Source organism: Henckelia pumila, chromosome 2, assembly GCF_033568475.1.
Source record: "Henckelia pumila isolate YLH828 chromosome 2, ASM3356847v2, whole genome shotgun sequence".
Lineage (NCBI taxonomy): Eukaryota > Viridiplantae > Streptophyta > Magnoliopsida > Lamiales > Gesneriaceae > Henckelia > Henckelia pumila.
In genome coordinates, this window is record NC_133121.1 from 136,655,660 (window position 1) to 136,675,985 (window position 20,326).

The following is a 20,326-nucleotide window of genomic DNA, read 5'->3' on the forward strand; positions in this document are numbered from 1 at the left end:
ATAATACAATTTGGATTTCGATATTTCAAGTGCTCAAAAAGAAAAGAAAAGAAAAGAAAAAAAAAACCCTCAGGTATGATAAGGGTAATTAAATAAATCATTACATCGTATCACAAGATATTTGAATAAATGCTATTTGGCTTAAGATGCTTCATTCGTATCAATGGCATGGCATAGACAACAATATACAGTCCGAACACATGTACAAACCAATTGAATATATCGGCGGCGCAAAGGTCTCGATTCACAATCAGCACTTTCGAAAGACAAAAAACGCACAACATCCGGCCACATTGAAAGCACGTATATGTTTTGAGACGAGGGCGGTGTTATTTCCATCAGACGGTTGGGAGGAAGCAGCAGTTCAAAGACAGATTCGAAATTTGTGACGCCGTTTAGTAGAGCTCCTCTGAGTTGAACTTATTCCAGGCCTCCTATTTTGGCTCATATTAAATTCAAATTAATGAACCATTCCCACAAAGGTCACTAATATATTGGCATAGAAAAATCAGAAAACAATAAGTTTCATTGTGTCTTTGTTTCATGAGCTATATAATTTTTCCAGCCCCTTCTTGTAAGTGATAATGTGATTACGATTTTAATCACATATCAGTTCTCGAACAATCACCTTTCGCCCTCTGCCCTTCTCACCGAAATATTTCAAATTTCTCTCCAGAGTATCCAATTTAGGATATTTAGACAAAAGAATTCAATTTGATTACCACAGAAGTGTAAATAAACTAAAATTGATATTCAGCGTGCATTTCATATGCAAACTTACGCTAGCATTTTAAAGAGCATATGTAAAGTTTATTACAAATTCATAAAAGATTTTCGGTTTTGAGTTGACATGATTTTTCAAGGATCAATTACTTATTTGGAGCGATTACATTGATTTTGGGATAATGTTTGCACAACTAAAACTGGTAATTGACACAAAAAGTTAAAAAGTACTGATTGGCATATTCCTGTTAATAAAACGTTGCTGGAACAATGCTATTTCTCATTTTACCATGCTTGGCTCAACACTCAGACAGACACATACACGCATGATGAAGACATAAAAAGAAAATTTTTTAAAATAAGAATTTGAAATAATACCTTGAGCAGGTCAAAAACCTTTTCGGCAATGTACTTCTGTTGGAGAGTGGCGCCCTTTTGCTGCACCTTGTCTGGATGAATGCAAAGAGTAGCTTTCCTGTATACTTTTTTGACAGAGGCACCCATGATCAAATCCGTCAATGAAACTGGCTGCCAGCCACATTCAGGCCAGAGCACCTGTCCATCCAGGAACAGTTTCACGACTTTATAAGAGGCAGGATGATTAACCCAAAAAATAAAAAGGAAATAGTGCAGTTTAAACCCAAATTCTATATCACGGCCAAAAAATCAAAAGCGGATATCTGTAAGAACAAAAGCCTAATTTGAACTCATGCACCTAGATAGTATCAGAATCTGTACATAAAGAAAAAAATTTGACGCACATATTGCAAAGTTGACAGAAGAGCACGTAAATTTCCTTCTTTGCCAGCTGCCCAACGTTTGATTTCGATATCTAGAGTTTCAGAAATCCTCTGTAGATAAGAAAGTTTCAGGTTAGACAGATAGCAATATGGTCGCCATATGAAGTACATTGAGATAAATCAACCGAGGCATCTTCAACTTGAAATGAAATTCAAGCTTGGCTTAGACCCAAAACTAATTTAAATCCTACGTTAAACAAAGTTTATATCGCTGTTTGTTATTCCACCCAATATTGATTTTTAACTTGACATGAATGAAGATTTGTAAGTTTTTTTTACGGCGCAACATAATCAACAATCTGAGTTAAACCAAAAGCTGAAGTTCAATAATTCCATGACAAGAAGAATAAACAGGACATGGTTTTTCATATTACCTGAACTAAGAGTAATATGGATCTGGTTTCCAACAAATTTATTTCGATCAATAGACATAGAAACTACGTCACAACATAAGAATATGAAGCAAAAACAAATAAAAAAAAACAAAACAGATGGCAAATCAGAATTTAATTATAGAACATATTACATCTAAAACTCCAACCATCTAGCATGATACTAGAGTTCGAATCAAAAATAATTTTTAAGATGAAGTCAAACCTAGAGACTCAAAAAAAAGTATCCAAACCAAAATCCACAAGCATACACAAACAAACAAACAAGGCAACAAAAAGAAAGGGAAACCATAAAAGACAGCAACAACAGAAGCACTGTGCTGTCAGAATGTAAAAGTCCAAGGACAAAGAGGCACTAATCATTATATGTGCAGGATGAAGGTATCAAGATATAAAGTAATAGTTGGTCAATAAGAGCTCACATCCTTCTTACGTATACACTATACAAAGTACAAAACAATAGAATTTCGAAGAAAATACAAAATATCATTGCTAACCAAAGTCATAACCACAAATCGCATTGACCATCTTGCAGAAACTTACATGTCTTTCTTCCTGATCCCTTTGAGCTTGAATGTCCCGCTTATTCTTCTCAGCCAGTGCTTTAGCCTGGGCAAGTGTGGATCCGGATCATATAATTGCAGCGAAAAAACACATATAGAAGATGCAACAACAGGAACTGCTAAATATACCAGCGGAAAACATAAAATTATCATTTATGAGATGACAAACATACCGCTCGCTCCTGAGTGCGTTGATGGCGCTCCAATCTAGCTCTTTGTCTTTCAGCAGTTTCCCCTTCGATCTCTTGGAATTCTCCAGATGATGGGGCAGCTTTGAAGACCAGCACAGGAAATCAACAACTACAGATGTTCCGCAACATTTTGATGCTAAACATTATGCCAAAGTCAACATACCTCCAAAAATAGAAGATAAATCATCGATGATATTAGTAGTGGATGAAGCTCTCTTAATATTGGATGACACACCACTGGACGTATTCTTTGTAGCTTCAGATGCTCCCATGTTCGGATATTGCTGATTGAACATAGAATCCTGAACAAAAACAATAGAATAAATAACAGAAATCTTGATCTCGTTCAATAAAATTACATGAATTAAAAGAAGTATCACATGACATCAGTACTAACACTTACAGTGGTATTTTCTCGCGCCCTTGGTGCACTGCTTGCTCGACCCATGCCAAAAAAGGAATCGAGATCATTATCATTCTTCCGTTGATTTGCTTTTGCAGCTGCAGCTGCAGCTGCCCTTTCTCGCGCATCTGCAGCAGCTCTCTCCCGAGCCTCAGCTGCAGCCCTTTCATAAGCAGCCCTTTCAGCTCTACGCCTAGCTTCAGCTTCAACCTTTGCCGCGGCAGCTTTATTTGCTGCTTCTTTTTCCCTAGCTTCAGCAGCAGCAGCTCTCTCCCTAGCTTCAGTGGCAGCGGCTCTTTCCCTCGCTTCAGCAGCAGCTCTTTCTGCTCTTTCTTTAGCTTCAGCAGCAGATGCCCTTTCCCGGGCTTCTGCAGCGGCCTTTTCTGCTCTCTCTTTAGCTTCGGCAGCAGCTCTTTCCCGAGCCTCAGCTTGTGCTCTTTGGACTGCTGCTCTTTCATTTTTTAGCCGTGCCTCAGCTGCTGCTCTTTCACGTGCCTCAGCTGCTGCTCTTTCACGTGCCTCCCTAGTAGCCCTATCGACAGCTTGTCTAGCCTTCTCCCTCTCAATCTCCCTCTCCCTCTCAAGTCTCCTCTTTTCTCTCTCTTCCTCTTCCTTTTGTTTCTTTGTGTTGTCCACCCTCTCCTGGGTTTCCCCGAGTTCTCCATCCTGCCAATCGTGTTCCTCTTCTTCCATCTGCACTGGTTCCTTACTTTTTGCAACCTTTGCATATTCTCTTTCCCGTACTTCCTTCGCATATCGAAATTTAGCCTCAGCTTTATCCATAGCATCCTTCATAGCAGCTGCAGATGCAGCAGCAGCAGAGAAAGTATTTGCTTCTTCATTGAAATGATTGGCGCTTTCGTCAACACTGTATCTGGAAAAACCCTTGGCAAAATCCTCAAGTTCATCTAATTGTGAAACTGTTTTACCCTGGGCAGCAGATGGAGTGAGCTTCGGACTTTGAGAAGACTGAGTGTAAGTTGGAGGTGAAAAGAAATCACCATTCTTCTTGTTTGAACTTGAAGAAAAGTAACTTGTTTCCGATTTGGTACCATGTCGAGGTATTGGTGGAGGTGGTCGTGATGGAGGCGGAGCATTTGTTGGTTGCGTGAAAAGGGGGATCTCTGATACAGTTAACCACATTTCATCATATTGTTGTCCCTGCCCTGATGATGAATAAGCCATGTCAACCTCTGTGCCTGTTTCATGATACATATAAGATGAAGCAGTTTGACCAGAAGATTTCTGGAAATCAGCTGAAGCATTTGGCACATCAAACAAGGGAGGTTCCTGGAAGTGGTCAAGAGGAACTTTCTTTTCGATATTGCTCTCTAAATTCGCAAAAGAAGAGTTTCCCTTCTGTTCTCTGGTTGTAACAGATTGTGATTTTGTTGATCTTGAAGGACTAACATCCTTCCCTCCAATTTCCCTTTCGGTGGAATAAGTGTGCACAGAGTTTCCAAAATTGTTTAGGGGATCTAAGTCATCAAATGCTTTACCGCTACCGGATGAGGCTTCAGCGCTTGTACTCCTAAATTTTTCAGACTTGCTGGTTTCCTCCAGCGAATCGGTAAATAACCTGGACGATGAAGAACCTTTTGCTGAAGTTGATTCCAAAACGACAAAAGGATCATCCACCACACCAGGCCTTTGCTTTGAACCAGCAGCTGGTACAGAGCCCCAAGTTGACTCTGGTATTGGTCTGTTCACAGAATGGAAAAAGAAAAGTTGACAATTCTTTTACTAATGTAAAATACTTGAAGCGTGAAATTTATCTTTTGATTAATCAATTTATGCCTTCATCAGATGAAAGTATAACTTCAACTCTTAAAAAACGCCAATACAGATTAGTTGTCTCCCCACTACAATTTCAAATGTAAATTACAGTGACAACAAAATATCAACACCCAAACGAAATTAGAGAACTTAGAGGCATTCACTCTTAGATTAAAAATAGTTGCAATTGGGACAACTGCAACAAAATGAATATGGACATTCCACTACACTCGGTATAATACAAACATATCAACCTCAGACATACTAAACAAACATCTAAAAAATTAACATGCCATCAAATTAGTTGATTGCCAAAGCAGAATTGATCTTCTCAATAGACAACCATTTTATCCCTGAATCACATCTTAAACTCAGCTCCTTTAATTTCCTTCCTTCCAGCTCACATCACCTCCACCAGAATCTAGATCCAAGACCCTTAGGGCAGTAAGACCTGTTTTAATTTCCTCTATTATCACCAACTTGCTCTAGGATAGGGACACATAGTACCATGGCTGAAATATGAACCAAAGATTAGCACAAGTCGGCAGACAGCAGACCTAATACTCAAGCATAGTTGTCAAAAGCGCAAGGCGCATTAAAGCGCTCAGGTGTCCTGTTGCTTAAAGCGCAAAGCGAAGCGCACGCTTCACAGAAATATAACGCAACAAAAAAAAAACTAAAAAAAATAAAAATAAAATCAATTTATTTTTGAAAATATGAAACATGAGATATCAAATATCAAAATCATCATCATTTTTATATTTCAAGTATCAAATATTAAATTGTGAAGGCAAAGGGCAGAGGCAATGCAAGATAGAGGTGACATTATATTGGAGTTTCCTATGCTCTATTTTTTAATAAACAGATGAGAAATCACACTTTTAATGTGCAATTTCTCCATTGTCAGAATTTATTTAAACAAAAATAATTGTTTTTCTATGAAGCGCGCTTAAAGCGCAAAAAAGCAAGAAGCGCAAAAAGCGCACGCTTCATGGAAGAAGGGTATTAAACTAAGTATGAAGATCATTAATCCCATGACCAAAGATTTGTCATCACTCTACATAAGCTAGTAGTGATAATATATTTATACAAATGCCAATAGCCAAGTCATAACTAATTTTATTGGTTATAGCCTCCTATCACACCAGAGGATAAAGTTGGATAACTTCATCGCAATTTTCTATTCATAAAATGACAAGCATTTAACTACATTTCCCAAACTAACACATTCAAGATCAGCATATTAGTGATTGAAAACAAACAACCAAAAAGTTCATCATTAACCAGCACAAAAAAATAAAATATTACCTGTCTCCAGTAGCAGAACTGCTGCTTCCAAACCCGTCTAACAATTCATCAAAATTTTGTGAAGCAGAGGTTTTCTTAGCACTACTGCTTTTTTTGGTCTGCCCAACCTTTTCATTTCTCGTCAAGTTCCCTAATAGATCATCAAAATCAGTATGATGATTTTTACTCTTATTTGTACCCAAAGAGTCAGTATCAAACAAGGGCGTTGTAGTTGCAGGTTTGCTCTTCAACCCTGGCAACCCATCAAATATGTCATCATCGTATACCGGCTTATCATACACAGGCAACGGCGATTTCTTACTATTGCTATTGTTGCTCTTTTGCTCCGACGATTTGAAAATTGAATCATAATCGAAATCATTCATTGCCGATTGCATGTTGCTGTTAGCATTGGACTTTAAGCTGGAGGGGTACTTGGAGGGGCCCCCAAAGACGTCGTTGAACAATGGTTCGTCAAATGATGATTGGGCGGCAGGACGGGAACGATCGGCCGGGTCGGACCTCATCGGGTTCGACTTTCCTCGAGGCCCTAACCCGAAATCTCGTGCCAGCATATCCAGGTCATCCATTCGTCAAATCAAATCAACACTACACCACCAACCGTAGATCTAAGACAAATATTGCCCCAGCAAGCAGAGCAACCGCAGAGAACAGCCGGATCCGAAATTTCGAAGGAATCGGAGCAAAATAAATTCAGTTCAGCTAAATCTATTCGAGCTCGATTTCAACCGCCCGATCACAGAAATCACCGAAATTTGTACAACCTGGGATATGGATTGTGCTATAAGAAAATGAATCCGAAATGATACGCGTCCAAACAGAGTGTAAAAAGGCGAGATACTGAATTCGGGGACTGTTATTACATGAAATTTGGAAAGAGAGGAGACAGAAATTCGATTAGGGTTTGCTAACTACATCCGTTCCCCGAAATCCGAATTCTTCTCCTTGATGGATTCTAACTTTTTTTTCAAAAAAAATTAATACCACATTTGATTGGCCACTTGTCTCATATTCGCAGAGAAACCCTCAAATTTCTATATATTTCTAATCAGTCTTTATAGATTTGTCAATCAACCTAAGTACTTTTTTTGCCCTTTATATTTATTTATATGTTTAAATTTTAAAGTCCACACGTTCCCCAAAACTCAAAAGCCGACTTTTCTACTAAAATCAATAGTTTTATTGTACGTGATTTAACAAGAATCCTCGTTCTTGTTGTTATCAAATTTGTCATGTTATCAACAAGTGTTTGAAATCGATTATGGAATTATTTTGTGTTCATCGTTACATATAACGGTATTTGTGGTACTAGTTCGTGTTATCCTTGGGATAGCTATCCCAAAAATAGCATCGACCCTTCCATATGTGTGATAGTTATAATATAATTATTATGATAATATTATACAACTAACTTAGTCGTCGTGTAAATATCATTCTTTAGTTGTTTGAGTCAGATTCTTTTTTCTTATGGAGTCATGGAATTTATATAAAATTTCAATTTTGATCTTTGAAATTCCCTCGATCTTTATTATTTTTCCTATAATATGATTTGTCTCATATGTTTGTGATATATATGTTACGACGGTCATACACAATTTTAGTTTACTTTTAAGAGCTAATTAATTGTGATATTGTAACTATACTGTAAATTATTTAATTCCATATTTGAATAACTTAGTCATTGAGTTTATGACGATCTAAATGGATATAACTAGACACGTTATTTAACACTTCTGCCTGATTTATCTTTATCAAACATTAATCAAAGTAAATCTTGTTGTAACGAGGTACAAATGAAATTAGGGGATTCAAGTCCCAAACTTCAACGCTAACCATAACATTACCAAAATTTTATGTACGCATGTTGGAAGTGTCGATGATAATTAGTATTATCATATTTAATTTCCAAAAGCTTATGTGCGACTATCCCAAGAATCAATTTTTTGAGATTTATCTCCGACTTAAACAATTTATGAAAATATTACTTTTTATGTGTAGAATTATTTTCACTACAAAAAATATTATAATTTTTAGTTATTTTATGGAAATATATATGTCATGTAACATATGCCAATTCGAGTAAAAAAAAAAATAGACGCATAAAAATATTATTTTTAATCTCAAATTAATATATTATTTTTAATTACAAAAATATCATTTTTTTTTTTGTAAAATATGCTATAAAAAAAGATATAATGTGTAACATATATTGATTTAAGTAATTTTTATGTCAACACTACTATTTTTTTTTTACTGCATACATGGACCGACTCGATCGAAAAATCCTCTATTTAACAATCACACAAACAAAATAAAATTTAATAAAGTAAACTACCAAAATTATGTCACCAATTATATGTAGGTCTCATCGTGTAAACCACAAATTATATGACAAAAAAATAAATAAACAAGAAAGAAAGAATCATTTCCTCATGCAAGCCCTCAACTCTAGAATGAGAGTGATGATGAAAAATATGACGAGAACACTAGCAAAACCAGCATTCCATCCTGCCCCAGCCTTCGCCAAATGTATGCCATAGAATACATTCACAGCCGCGGCAAATATCAACACCCTTCCCACAATAAAGTGATACCAATTCCAATATTTCCTCACTTTTGATGTCTTGTCTGGCCTTGCCAAGAAAGCAATCACCTGCAAAATTCACAAGTTCGTGCCATTTTTCATTAATATCATCACCGATCGACTAACACGAAAGGATCATCTATACATAGTTAAATGTACCTGTAGACAGCCAAGTACGAGGATGAAGACGCCGATGCCCTTGTGCTTTTTAACCGGCGTTTTAAGGCGATTTTGGAGGACGAAACCACAGATGATCCCGATGACTCCCAAGACGAATCCGGTGGATTGAATGGCGACATGGGAATAGAACCAAATGGGATCCCATTGTCTCATGTATCTTGCAACCATAACGCCTATTGGCATCAGAATACCCCAACCCAACATGTTCAAGATTCCATGGCTTCTCCGGAGACTAGCTTCCGGGGTTGTTTCGGTCGCAAATTGACCTGAAAATGGACAATAGTGACTCGATCAAGGCATGGAGACGTCGAAAAAAGGTCACAAATATTGACATTTAAGAATGTATATATATATGTTCAAGATAATGAATTAAGACTCGTGCAAATGATCCTAAGTTGACTTTTTAAATCCACGCCTCGTTTCAACCCAATAAATATGACGTCCAAAAATATCCATCATCTCTAGTTGAAAATTGATATAAAGTTTAAGGCATTATATATCAATCTCTTTTCCAAGGGTAAATTTCGTTGTTAAAAAACTATATTAATTAATTAGAGTACGTTGACTAAGCTACAACTTGTGCTAAATTTGATACTTTTATATCTAAAATCACGGGTTTATGTTAATTATATGGGATTGATTTCTACTAACTAGTACTAAGGTAGTGTTTTGGAGAGCTTCGAACCACTTCTCAACTTTTTCATAAAAGAAAAGCTGAAAAAGTGCTTTCTAAAAGCTCTACATAATACTACTTAAGTCCACAAATCTGTGATGAAGAATATGACATTTTTTGGAGCAAAGTTTTGTTTAATATTGAATACATTACACGATACCACCTAACCACGCACCTAATTTAATGCTATATTTTGCTCCGTCAAACTAGAACTACAAACCAATTAATATCTCAAACCCAAATTATATTAAAAAAATGAAGAAATAAAATAAAATTAAATATCTTAAAACTAATCAAATTTTAGCTAGGTGGGTTAATTGATTTGGAAGTTGGGAGATAAAAGAAAATAAGAAGGAGAACAAAAAATAAACTTTTTAGTTTTATTTCATATCTTCCCACATTTGGAAGGAAAATTTTCTTATAAATCTATAACAAATTTTCCCTTTTTTCCCTCCTTTAAAATATCCCAAAGAACCTTATTCCACAAAAACCGTTTATCTACATCCATGAGAAAGTATTATTTCATCTCACAAGAGATCCCTTCTTTTTTTTTTACCATTTCCTTTACGTTCTTTTTCCATCCAAATCCCAACTCCCAAACAATAATTACGCATTAAAAAACATAGAAGAAGAGAAGAGAAGGAATACTTATTTATACCTGCTTTATCATATAACATAAATAAACAAAGAATTTGGTAGATGCTTTTTGTTTTATTTTCATAATTTATTAGTATGTTAAGATGTAACTTGAGAGTAAAGCTTGGAAGACCAAATTCATTAACTATCGAATGATTAGTTCTTCCTTTATTATCTAATTATTAACTAACAATTACATTGCCTTTAAAGTCAAACTAATTTTAACTTTAGATTGCTTAGCCTCCCATGTACATATTCAATGAACCATTCTTCCCATGACAGGTTGGCCACACGTTATTTTAATATATGGCTACGTCAATTGAAGATATCCCCGTGGAAAGTGCTTTAGGTGATATATCCGCATTAATCTTCAGTAAAAAACACTATTTTTTTAATTTAAAAAACACACAAAAATAACGAACTAAAATTAAAATCATAAATAAACCATATTTATAATTTTTCTTTAAAATTACCCTATATCTTTTATCCGATCTAGTTCATATTATTTGTGAAATGATGTCAAGTATCCATATATCATAATAGCATATTCAAGTAATCGACAATGGATTCACGCGTATGTGACCATCCACCAACTCCCACGATGTAGCCATACCATACCTACTCCTACTAAACATTATTCCCATAAAGAATTGAGAGTCCCAAAATCTAACTTGTTGAAGGTAGTGTTTGAAAAGGGTTTTAGAAAGTAATTCTCGCTTTTTCTTAATAAAATTTTAAGTTTTTTTTTAATAAAATTTTGAACTTAGAAAGTAATTCTCAGTTTTTTCTTAATAAAATTTTAAGTTTTTTTTTTAATAAAATTTTGAACTTTTATGAAATTTTGTTTAGGAAAAAGTTCTTTCTACAAGGTGTACTAACTTATGCCTTGTTTGATATCAAAAGTTGGTCTAAAAAACACTTTTTTCTTAAAAAAAAAGTGCTTTTTGGATAATAAGGTGTTTGAATGGGTTTTGGCTATCCCAAGGGTCAATGGCCCTGATTGATCTGCAGATCAAATCATCATCTGGGACCATTGATTTACTGCCCGTTTGCTAACATAGAATTTTTCATTTGAATGACCAAATAAGTGCTTTAAAAAGTCAAAAAAAAGAGTTTTTTCAAAAGCAAAAAATTATAATTTAAAAAAGCACTTATTTTAAAAAATAACCGCAAAATCCAAACGGGCTTTTAATCTAATACTATGCTTACCATATTTTTAATCTATACTCTTAAATTTTAGCCACCGTGACAATATTTTCACATTTGGATCACCTGATCATGTATAGCTCGATTCATCTGACAAATTTTCAAATTTATCGTATAAAAACTCAATATTTTGGCGGTGCTCACCTGTGGCGTAGTTCAAGGAAGTGGCGATCCTCTGTTGATGCTCGACGAGCGCGTAGCTGGGTGCGGCGGGCAATCGTCCCGGCGGGCCGAACGAGTACAGCAGATGCGAGGTGGGCTTGTCGGAGGTCACTTGAAAAGCCATGTAAATCATCTGATTCCCCCCCAATTGGATGGACGAATTCGAGACTTGCAGCCTATTGTCGGATGAGTCCACCAGCGTCACGGCATCAGGCGATTGCCCTCCCAGATAGTACCTCCTCATGTTGAGCGTAGAATCGGCTGCCACCCAGCCAACTACGGCACTCGAGCGCACCATTTTCCCGTCCGGTGAGAATGCCATCGCCACGTATGAATTCGGGTTCGGTGCCGAAAGCACGAAGCTCCATACGTTTGCTGACGCTTGCACATACTGAAATAAATAAATAAATATCACAAATGAACGAAGATTAATTATCTGCCAACACAAAAAAAAAAAATGCTTTGATCATCGAGTTTGACTTACCCTGAGGACGAAGTTTTGATCGCTCCACACGACAACGCAATGGAGGGAAGAAGTGTCGAAAAGGAATGGGTTTGTGAGGTTGAGTGGAGAATCACAAGAATTTGATGATTGTGAGTGCACATGTAGTGCAAAGGGACATAGAATGAGGATTAATAACAAGCTGGGATTGTACTTGAGACTTGCCATGATCTCTCTCCCTCTCCCTTTTGTGTAAATTGCAAATAGGGAAATGGGGAATAACATCATATCATTAATTAGCTCATAAGAAGGTAGTTGAAAAAGTCTTTATCATATCATATATATATATATAATATGGGTAGGTGATGTGAACTAACATGGTGGATAAGGAGTGTGGGAACAAGCTACGCACATCATTTGCGCTGGCCGAGTTGACCATCTATTTATTTAGCTTTCCTTGGTTGGATTGATGATGGATTTGCTTTTTTTTAAAAAAAATATATATATGAGTGATTTCGATTGTAAAGATCGTTCATGGGATTTTTTTTTTATAAAAAAAATAATAATAATAATGTACAAAAAGATGATTTGTATGAGTACGAATGATGTTTCTTGAATATTAAAGTGATAAAAATTTATACACGAAAGAAACTGAAACAAATCGACCCTTGGGCCTTGACCATAAGATTGTATATTTTAAAATTTTGGGCGTGATTTCATTTTAGATTCGAAGTGCGCATCTAGTTTTCTAATGATAGTTTATTTCTTATGTTAAAAATTGTTTATTCTAATTTAAAACGAGCATTTCTTGTTTTTGAAACCTTTATTTTGTTTGATTTGATTAGTGTCTAGTAGATGCACAAATAGAATGCGGCACTCCAAGTACAAGGACTTCTTGTCTTGTCCCAATCAATGGCCGGCTTGCCCATGAACCGTGGCCTGTTGTGACGGCCGGCTCGGAACCCTTCTAGGAATGCCCGTGGTATACTTCGAACCTTATATTTGTTATTTCTTTTTATATATATATCAAATAAATCTAACAAGGTATTGAAGTAGATAAGCTCGTAGATAGCTTAAAAACTTAAGACTGTTAGTACATAATTATTCAATCCGATGCTCTTTTGGTCATTGAATCTCTGAAGAATTCAGAGTTAGATTCATCCAATTTAAACCCTGAAGAGTGTAAAATCCTAACTAAAAAGTTATCATCTTATCATTTTGTATCAACAAATAAGACGACTCACACTTTATCTGAAATTTTTTTTATATTTATGGTCTGTTAGGAATGGTCGATGTGAATGGTCAACTTGGGGATTCAAAACCAATGCGATTTAGGTGACTTTATCCCTGAGATATTTTTCATACGGCCTGTTTTCGAAAATGACTTATTTACGAATTATTACAGATTCAAAATTACTCCTAATCAAGAAACTTGTGAAAGTTTATGGCTAATACAATTATTATGATATTAAAAGGCCAAGTACAGCAAGTTTATGGCTATATTCTTATTTATCAACAATTAATTTTGTCTTCGTAAAGTCAATAAAGTTGAATAGCATAAAGTGACTTTACACAACCATTACATGGGCTCCAGTATCATGTCATTCCACGCCAATACATGTTATCATTATTGCCTCCACAATCATAACCTTGTAAATTCTTCTTTTTGTATAGTAACAATAGCAGCAGCAGCAGCAGCTACAAAATGTGCGTTGACCTAATAATTATTAACACTAGATTTAGAAGTACAGATATTATTTGCTCGACAGCACTTCCAAAACTATTCAAGGACTTTCCCTAAAGAAGTTGACAAAAACTAAAAATCAGTTCTATGCTACTGAATGCAATTGCACGCTACAAAAGCTAGTTCCTCGGAGAAATGAAGCAACTGGAAGCAAGAAAAGGGAGAAAAGAACAAAGAAACAAGTGAACTAAGATAATGAAGAAACGAAACGACTTTAATAAATATTTGAACTGGACTTGAGCGGGGGGGTAGCCAACTTATTTGCAGTAGATGTATTTCAGAGGCCAAACTCGATAAAGGCAGAATGAACATAAGTCGCAACAGGCTACTTTGGCAGGGGAGGAAGAATCGATTTAGCGAGATCGTCATTCAGCTTTACAGGAAGTGGCGGCATCTGCTTCATTACTTCTGGCATGTCACTACGGCTGCAATACACAATTCATACAAGAATTTTTAGAATACTATGGATTTAATACCCAAAAAAAAAAATTCTTCAGAGGTGAATTGAATGCGTATGTCAAAAGCATGTATAACAGAAATCATTCTTCTGATAATTCTGGCCAGATTTAAAAAATACAGCAGATATATTGGAATCAAAGAACAAATCACCACCAAAGACAAAAATATATGAGAAATCAAATGATGATTATCTATCGAAGGAAATGCATTCAAGATTCATTAAATAATCAAGTAAAAAAAGAAAACCGCAAAAAATACTGTTGAGTAGTGAGGAAATATAGTAAACATCAGAAAAGTCGATAAATGCGGCAATTATTTTCAAATGATCCGGCACAAATAGAAATGAATGAGAAGCCAAATCAAAATATAGGTAGGAAGTCCAGGACGTACTCTTCCAAGATAGACATGATATTTTTTCGAGCTTGACAGAAGAGATTGATGTTCTCATGAATCTGCAAACAGAAAAGAAAAAAAATATATTGTAAGCACCACTAATTATATCTAGAGATGAAGCACAGTCCCATGCTGTCCAATGGAACCTAAGACAATGGCTGAGGAATGCCTACAGCTAAATCTGGATTGAAACCATAAATCACTAAAGGACAAATGTATGATTATTATTACATCACAATCTCTGCATTGTATAGCCAGGAATTTAAAACAAAATTACTCATTTCCTGTTATGGGATATGTTTTGACAAAAAATACCGACATTAAGCCTCCAAGACACAACAGCCATGCAAAGCAGGAAACATTTATTATTAATTAATGAACCTATTCGCAAACACTGAAAGAAGGGCTTTCTCACTCACAAGAAAAAATTTTGCTTTTTGTTTGCAACAGCTCATAGGGTAGCTCTTACTTTATAGTATTTCAAAACACTAGTTCGGTGACACAAGCTGTCTCCTTCATGTTTTTCCAACTCATGTCCATGTTTCAGTAGTTTTTAAGCGCACTCTACTTGGAATAACAACCACTTCAACTGTTTGATTTACTCATCAGTTCTAAATACAGAAGCTAAAAGTAAAAAGATTTCTCGGCCGTTTGGAGTCCACCATGTGATAGCATTCATTATTGCAAACAACATAACATGCGGCAACTGCTACATCCAAGCATCCAGGATCAAAATATACCATAACCAAATACATCAACCAAGTACATTGCAATGGTGAGTTTAACCTTCCATTAAGTGCACAGTTGTTTACAGCAAAAATCTCAATTAGTGACAAAAATGCTGGTTCTCATTGTGGATGTCAATCATCCAAATACACGTGAAACTATCAAATAATTACCAACTCTTAGACCCTTGCAAATTAAAAAAATATGTTAATGAAGATGTAAGTACCTTGAAACTAGCAAAGTTTGAAGAAATTTGATCCAAGGCCTGAGCACTTTGCTCGAGAAGATGTCCAGAGGAACCACCAATCACTGAAACAACAAATTTAAATTTCTAGAAACAATAAATAAATGAACAAACAATAAACCATCCAGAAGATATAAGTAAAGTTTGTCATTTGATCCGATCAGTTCCATACAAACAGAGCAAACTTAGTAGTTTCAACAGTCTACTTCAACATAATGGTATCTAAGTGATTGTCCTTTTTATAATCATCTAAAAATTATCTGATGAACTACCAAGAACTTGTAGCATCAAGATGCTGAGTTGGAATTGATCTGAAATTAAGGATATAAACCACAATGAGAAGAGAATACGATTTTCTTTCTCTAGACATGAGATTGTATACTTGATGCCCAATTGGATTCTGAAAGTTGAGATCTCACAAGCAATATCCACATGCACCTAAAAACTTAGAAGATCTTTAGTTACCCTTTCCCATCTCAAGTCGTAATACAAGAAAGGTAATTATCCAGCACGTCATTCTCACAATCCATAAAAACTTCTGATTAATTTATATGCATCATCTTCCGTGTGCGGTATAGCTGCAAACAATTATAATTTATAAACTGAGGGAAAGTGTGCACTGAGACACATGATTTCAGGAAGATAACCAGGCAAAATAGATATTGGCAGAGGAGGCATTAACATAAGGCTACACAGAGAAAAAAACCATGAACAAGTGGCACAAAAAAAATTATGTTTCCTTCTAGAGCGAAATTCAAGATAATAGACTGACTTTTGTATGAGATGCCATCATCACTGTCCATTGACATCATTGAAGAAACATACGGAGGATCATTGGAGCGATTTGGAACTTGAGAAGATTTTGGCAGTGAATCTGTAATCTTTTCCTGAGAAAAAAATGATATGGATATGGTATAAAGTGAGATAAATATAATTCACTTCAGTGTCAGTATATCAATTTCTAAAAGCACTATAAATGTCCAAAATATAATATATTTATTCTGCATAAAACAGTGAAAATGAAGATGAAGAACACTGTGAAGCTGTACTTTTCAAAACTAAGTATTCACACAAAACACGGTAACGCTGTCCTTTTCAAAACTAAGTATTCACATCTCTCTCTTGTTCATTATTTAAACCTGACTGGTAGAACACAGACATAATGAAACCACTTATAACTTGTTTTCGAACTTTTATAAACAAGGAAAACTTCTAAATAGGATACCATAAACTTAGAGGGTGTTTGGCTAAGCTTGTTAAAAAGAGCTTAAAAGCTGTTTTACGAGCTTATAAGCTATTAAAACTTATTTTAAAAATAAGATGTTAAAATGTTTGGATAAACTTATTTTAAATAATTTAAAGATGTTGATGTGTTTGTCATTATAAGATCTTTTTATCGTCGAAATTACTAAAAAGTGTATAATTATATGAAAATAATGTTTCGAGTTATACATATATGAAAATAGTTTTAGAATAAACATATATTAAAAAATAAAATTTTTATAATATTTTATTTTAGAACAATTTATGTGATTTGGAATTTTTTTAAAATAATATTTAATATTTAATGGTGGAGGATATGATGGAGATATATTAAAATATTTAAGGATATTTTAGAAAGATAAAATGTTAAAATAAGATCTTTTTGAAAAAAGTATATCTCCCCTTACTTTTTTAAAAGCAGCTTATAAGCTGTCAAACAGCTTATTCGACAGCTTATAAGCTGTTTTTAAAAAAAATTTGTCAAACAAAAATTTAGAGCATATGATAGATGGCAAACACCCTCTTAATTCTAAGACCAGTGCAAATAATGTTAGTCATTATGATAGATGGCAGGGTCCAACGAAAGTAATCACCAGATTTTGTAATTATTTGGATGCACAGTCAGAAAACTCTTATGGTTTAATAAGTAGGAGATAAGCATGTCCATGAGAAATTTCTTCCCTCGTTCTTTTTTCTGTTTCGAATCGTTTAGTGTCAAAACAAACAGATATTTGGGAAAATAATCACAATTCGAAATGAAATTATTATGAATCTTTTCATTAGAGAAACAACTCTTAGCAGTAGAAATCATATGGCAGTTGCAAATTTCTAAGGAACCAGAAAGATCACAGAATTTTAGGCATCATCATCACTATTTCTTATCATCGCTGGCCATGAGCTGCACATGGCTATACAACCACAAAATATATTAGATCAAGTATTTCATTTCTTTACCACAAAGAAATCTGCATACATTGTTTAAATATGGTTCGAGACTGGAAAATTATTGTTATCTAATCGTTAAGTGATTCCTGCGTGGGATTATTATTTGTGCTGCTCGATCTTTTAATGCAAGAATTATGATAAGACTACTTATTTAAATTCAATAGATGACTGTCTGTAAAGCTATACTAATTTTCAATCCCATTCTTAGGATGAAAAAAAATGTAATATGAAGATGTTGAACAGACAGGCACTCATTTATTGTGTAGTTGAATAGACAGGTGAGGAAAAAGACAGCATGAAACAAGTACCTTTTTGTCTTTATTTTTCTTTGAAGAATTTTGATCATCTTTCCTTCTCTTTCCATTTTCCTTTTTCTGCCAAACATTGAAACATTTAAATCAGGATTTTCGGAATTAGCTGAAAACAAATATCAGTTTATAATGACTATCCTTTTCACTCACGCTCTTCTTCCCATAGTCCACCTTTAGCCATAATTGAGGCAAATTCAAATAGACTTTTTAACTTCGACAACAGAGAAAATATATCTCATTAAACACAATCTGGATTTGGAGTTATGATTCACCCACCTATACAAGGAAATAAGTGGAGAATTAAGCAGGCAAGCTCTTCAGCGTTAGAGTACCAATTAGTTTTGTTCTCCTGGGGGTTAAATTGATCTTTGAAACCTCTACTTGAGCTTCAGGATTTTCAAAACCCCTCAAAAGTTCAAGGGAATGAATTGTTACCGTATTAACAGACGAAGTATATATTAAGAAAAAAACTGCATGTCCGACGGGGTAATTTTTTAGACAACTTCAATTCTGCACCGCTTCAGAATATACTGCGTCAAAATTAATCACCGTGTGCAAGTGCAAACTCATAATTGAACAGAAAACACCAGTAAAAAACATATTGTGAGTTAACTTTTTTTTGGTCCATTCATGCATGTTATGCGTTCCAGGATAATGCACCAATCCAGACTTTCAAATACATTCCCTCACAGTCAAGAAACTTGTCTGTGACACCATATCCTATGGTGGCTTACTTTATTTTGTCTTTTCTCTCTCAGGACAAATATGAAGAGACAAGATTTAGGTAGCCAGTATGGCTCAAGCTTAGTAATAAATTAGATTTACATTTGATGTCTTAAAACCCAATTCAGAAGGAAAAAAGAATCTTACTGTGCCGAACTTTTAGTATCATCTGATTGTTGAATATTACAATAAAAGATTTAAAGAAGCAAATTAAACAGAACTAAAAAAATGGGAAAAAAGAGCTCACATTCATCCATCTGCAGCTTAACGCTTACAATAAAAGATTTAAAGAAGCAAATTAAACAGAACTAAAAAAATTGAAAAAAAGATCTCACATTCATCCATCTGCATCTTAACGCAACATCCCGAACTGTCTTCTCTTGTAATGCCTGGGCAATTTTAGCATATAGAACTATTGTGGATTGACTGGATTCTGAGGCATATCTGGCAGAAAGCAATGATATAGATGGTATTAACATAAACTAATGCAACAAAAGATATTGTAGCCAAAAAAACACTGCTGGTCGCAGCTAGGCAAGTACATTTCTGCCATTTCAATTTTCATATAGTGGCTTTTCCTACAAACAAGGTCAAATTTGCACTTGCATCCATCTCTAATCTAAATTTTATCATTTTGGCAGACCAATCAAACAACGGATTTGACTGTTTCCGGTTAGTGCAGATATTGACTTGGTCACTTGGACTAAACGGATAGTATAACAAAACTGTGCTCAGAGGACAGTCCTGAATACATAGAGATTACTAATGGTTGAAACCCGAGCCAGTGCAAGATCAACATCTGAGCAGTGAAATAAAAAACTAGATGAAAGTGAATGATATATCTCTCGCCCGCACAAACACACACAAAAATCTAATAAAGTACCCAATGAATGGTCCAAATTTCATTACAAAAAATTCCGAACCCGGAACACATATACCAACATATACTGAAGGAAATTTACACCGTAGTATAAAAAAAATACGCATCCAAACACATGGTAAAAATGTTAACAAACAAACAGCAATCAAAACATACAGAGGTCCATAGACATAATTGCCACGGAGAAAGAAATAATCAGGGAGAAGCTAACTTCGCAAGTAAATCTTCGAGCGTGGACTGTTCTTCGGGAGTCCAATCGAGCGATATGCCAGGATTGTGGCGGAGGGTGGTCTGGGCCGGTCCCACCGCAGAGTTCTCCGTTACCGAGAGACCACCGCCGTTACTCTTGACGGCATCACCATTTGCATTCTCCTTCCCTCCACCACTGCGATTCCCGCCGTTGGTATTCCCATTGTTATTGTCACTCTGACCCCCTGAAGGGGTAGCACTAGCAGCCATGAACAATCAGCTAAGAAATCGGAATTCGACACGATTTCGTTCGGCTGGGGAAGTTGCAAATCAGATTTGACGGAGATGATGACTCTGGTACGAGCGAGAAACGTGAAATCTACGAGATTATCTGGATTGATTAAGAAAAT

The 20,326-nt window shown here is 35.3% G+C and overlaps 3 protein-coding genes across 3 annotated transcripts; all 3 read right to left on the reverse strand.

The window, feature by feature from the left end:
• Positions 1 to 74: 74 nt before the first annotated feature.
• On the reverse strand, positions 75 to 7,161 carry LOC140879712 (auxilin-related protein 1-like). The gene is made up of 8 exons (XM_073283566.1): positions 6,157 to 7,161; positions 3,073 to 4,774; positions 2,833 to 2,971; positions 2,652 to 2,749; positions 2,459 to 2,524; positions 1,485 to 1,574; positions 1,102 to 1,278; positions 75 to 434 (listed from the first exon to the last, which is right to left on the reverse strand). Exons 1-8 carry the CDS (start codon positions 6,723 to 6,725, stop codon positions 396 to 398), a joined length of 2,880 nt encoding a protein of 959 aa, XP_073139667.1. The 5' UTR covers positions 6,726 to 7,161; the 3' UTR covers positions 75 to 395.
• A 1,101-nt stretch (positions 7,162 to 8,262) lies between these two features.
• On the reverse strand, positions 8,263 to 12,354 carry LOC140882248 (cytochrome b561 and DOMON domain-containing protein At3g07570-like). Its single transcript, XM_073288118.1, has 4 exons — positions 12,082 to 12,354; positions 11,580 to 11,988; positions 8,900 to 9,186; positions 8,263 to 8,809 (listed from the first exon to the last, which is right to left on the reverse strand). The coding sequence occupies exons 1-4, from the start codon at positions 12,325 to 12,327 to the stop codon at positions 8,579 to 8,581; spliced, it is 1,173 nt and encodes a 390-aa protein (XP_073144219.1). The 5' UTR covers positions 12,328 to 12,354; the 3' UTR covers positions 8,263 to 8,578.
• Positions 12,355 to 13,535: 1,181 nt separating this feature from the next.
• Positions 13,536 to 20,326, reverse strand: LOC140882842 (uncharacterized). Its single transcript, XM_073289059.1, has 7 exons — positions 19,939 to 20,326; positions 19,183 to 19,291; positions 18,122 to 18,187; positions 16,378 to 16,492; positions 15,588 to 15,670; positions 14,633 to 14,694; positions 13,536 to 14,208 (listed from the first exon to the last, which is right to left on the reverse strand). The coding sequence occupies exons 1-7, from the start codon at positions 20,184 to 20,186 to the stop codon at positions 14,109 to 14,111; spliced, it is 783 nt and encodes a 260-aa protein (XP_073145160.1). The 5' UTR covers positions 20,187 to 20,326; the 3' UTR covers positions 13,536 to 14,108.

Bases quoted from the DNA above. Each gene is read 5' to 3' on its own strand.
- LOC140882248 (XM_073288118.1), bottom strand. From the start codon at position 12,327: ATGATGTTATTCCCCATTTCCCTATTTGCAATTTACACAAAAGGGAGA. The intron at 9,187-11,579 runs GTGAGCACCGCC...GTCCATTTTCAG, and splicing joins TTCCTTGAACTACGCCACAG to GTCAATTTGCGACCGAAACA. The intron at 8,810-8,899 runs GTACATTTAACT...TGAATTTTGCAG, and splicing joins TCGTACTTGGCTGTCTACAG to GTGATTGCTTTCTTGGCAAG.
- LOC140879712 (XM_073283566.1), bottom strand. From the start codon at position 6,725: ATGGATGACCTGGATATGCTGGCACGAGATTTCGGGTTAGGGCCTCGA. The intron at 4,775-6,156 runs GTAATATTTTAT...TTCTGTGAACAG, and splicing joins AGTTCTGCTACTGGAGACAG to ACCAATACCAGAGTCAACTT. The intron at 1,575-2,458 runs GTAAGTTTCTGC...TCTTATCTACAG, and splicing joins GGGATCAGGAAGAAAGACAT to AGGATTTCTGAAACTCTAGA.
- LOC140882842 (XM_073289059.1), bottom strand. From the start codon at position 20,186: ATGGCTGCTAGTGCTACCCCTTCAGGGGGTCAGAGTGACAATAACAAT. The intron at 19,292-19,938 runs GTTAGCTTCTCC...GCTTTCTGCCAG, and splicing joins CTCGAAGATTTACTTGCGAA to ATATGCCTCAGAATCCAGTC. The intron at 15,671-16,377 runs GTCAGTCTATTA...TTGTTGTTTCAG, and splicing joins TGATGGCATCTCATACAAAA to TGATTGGTGGTTCCTCTGGA.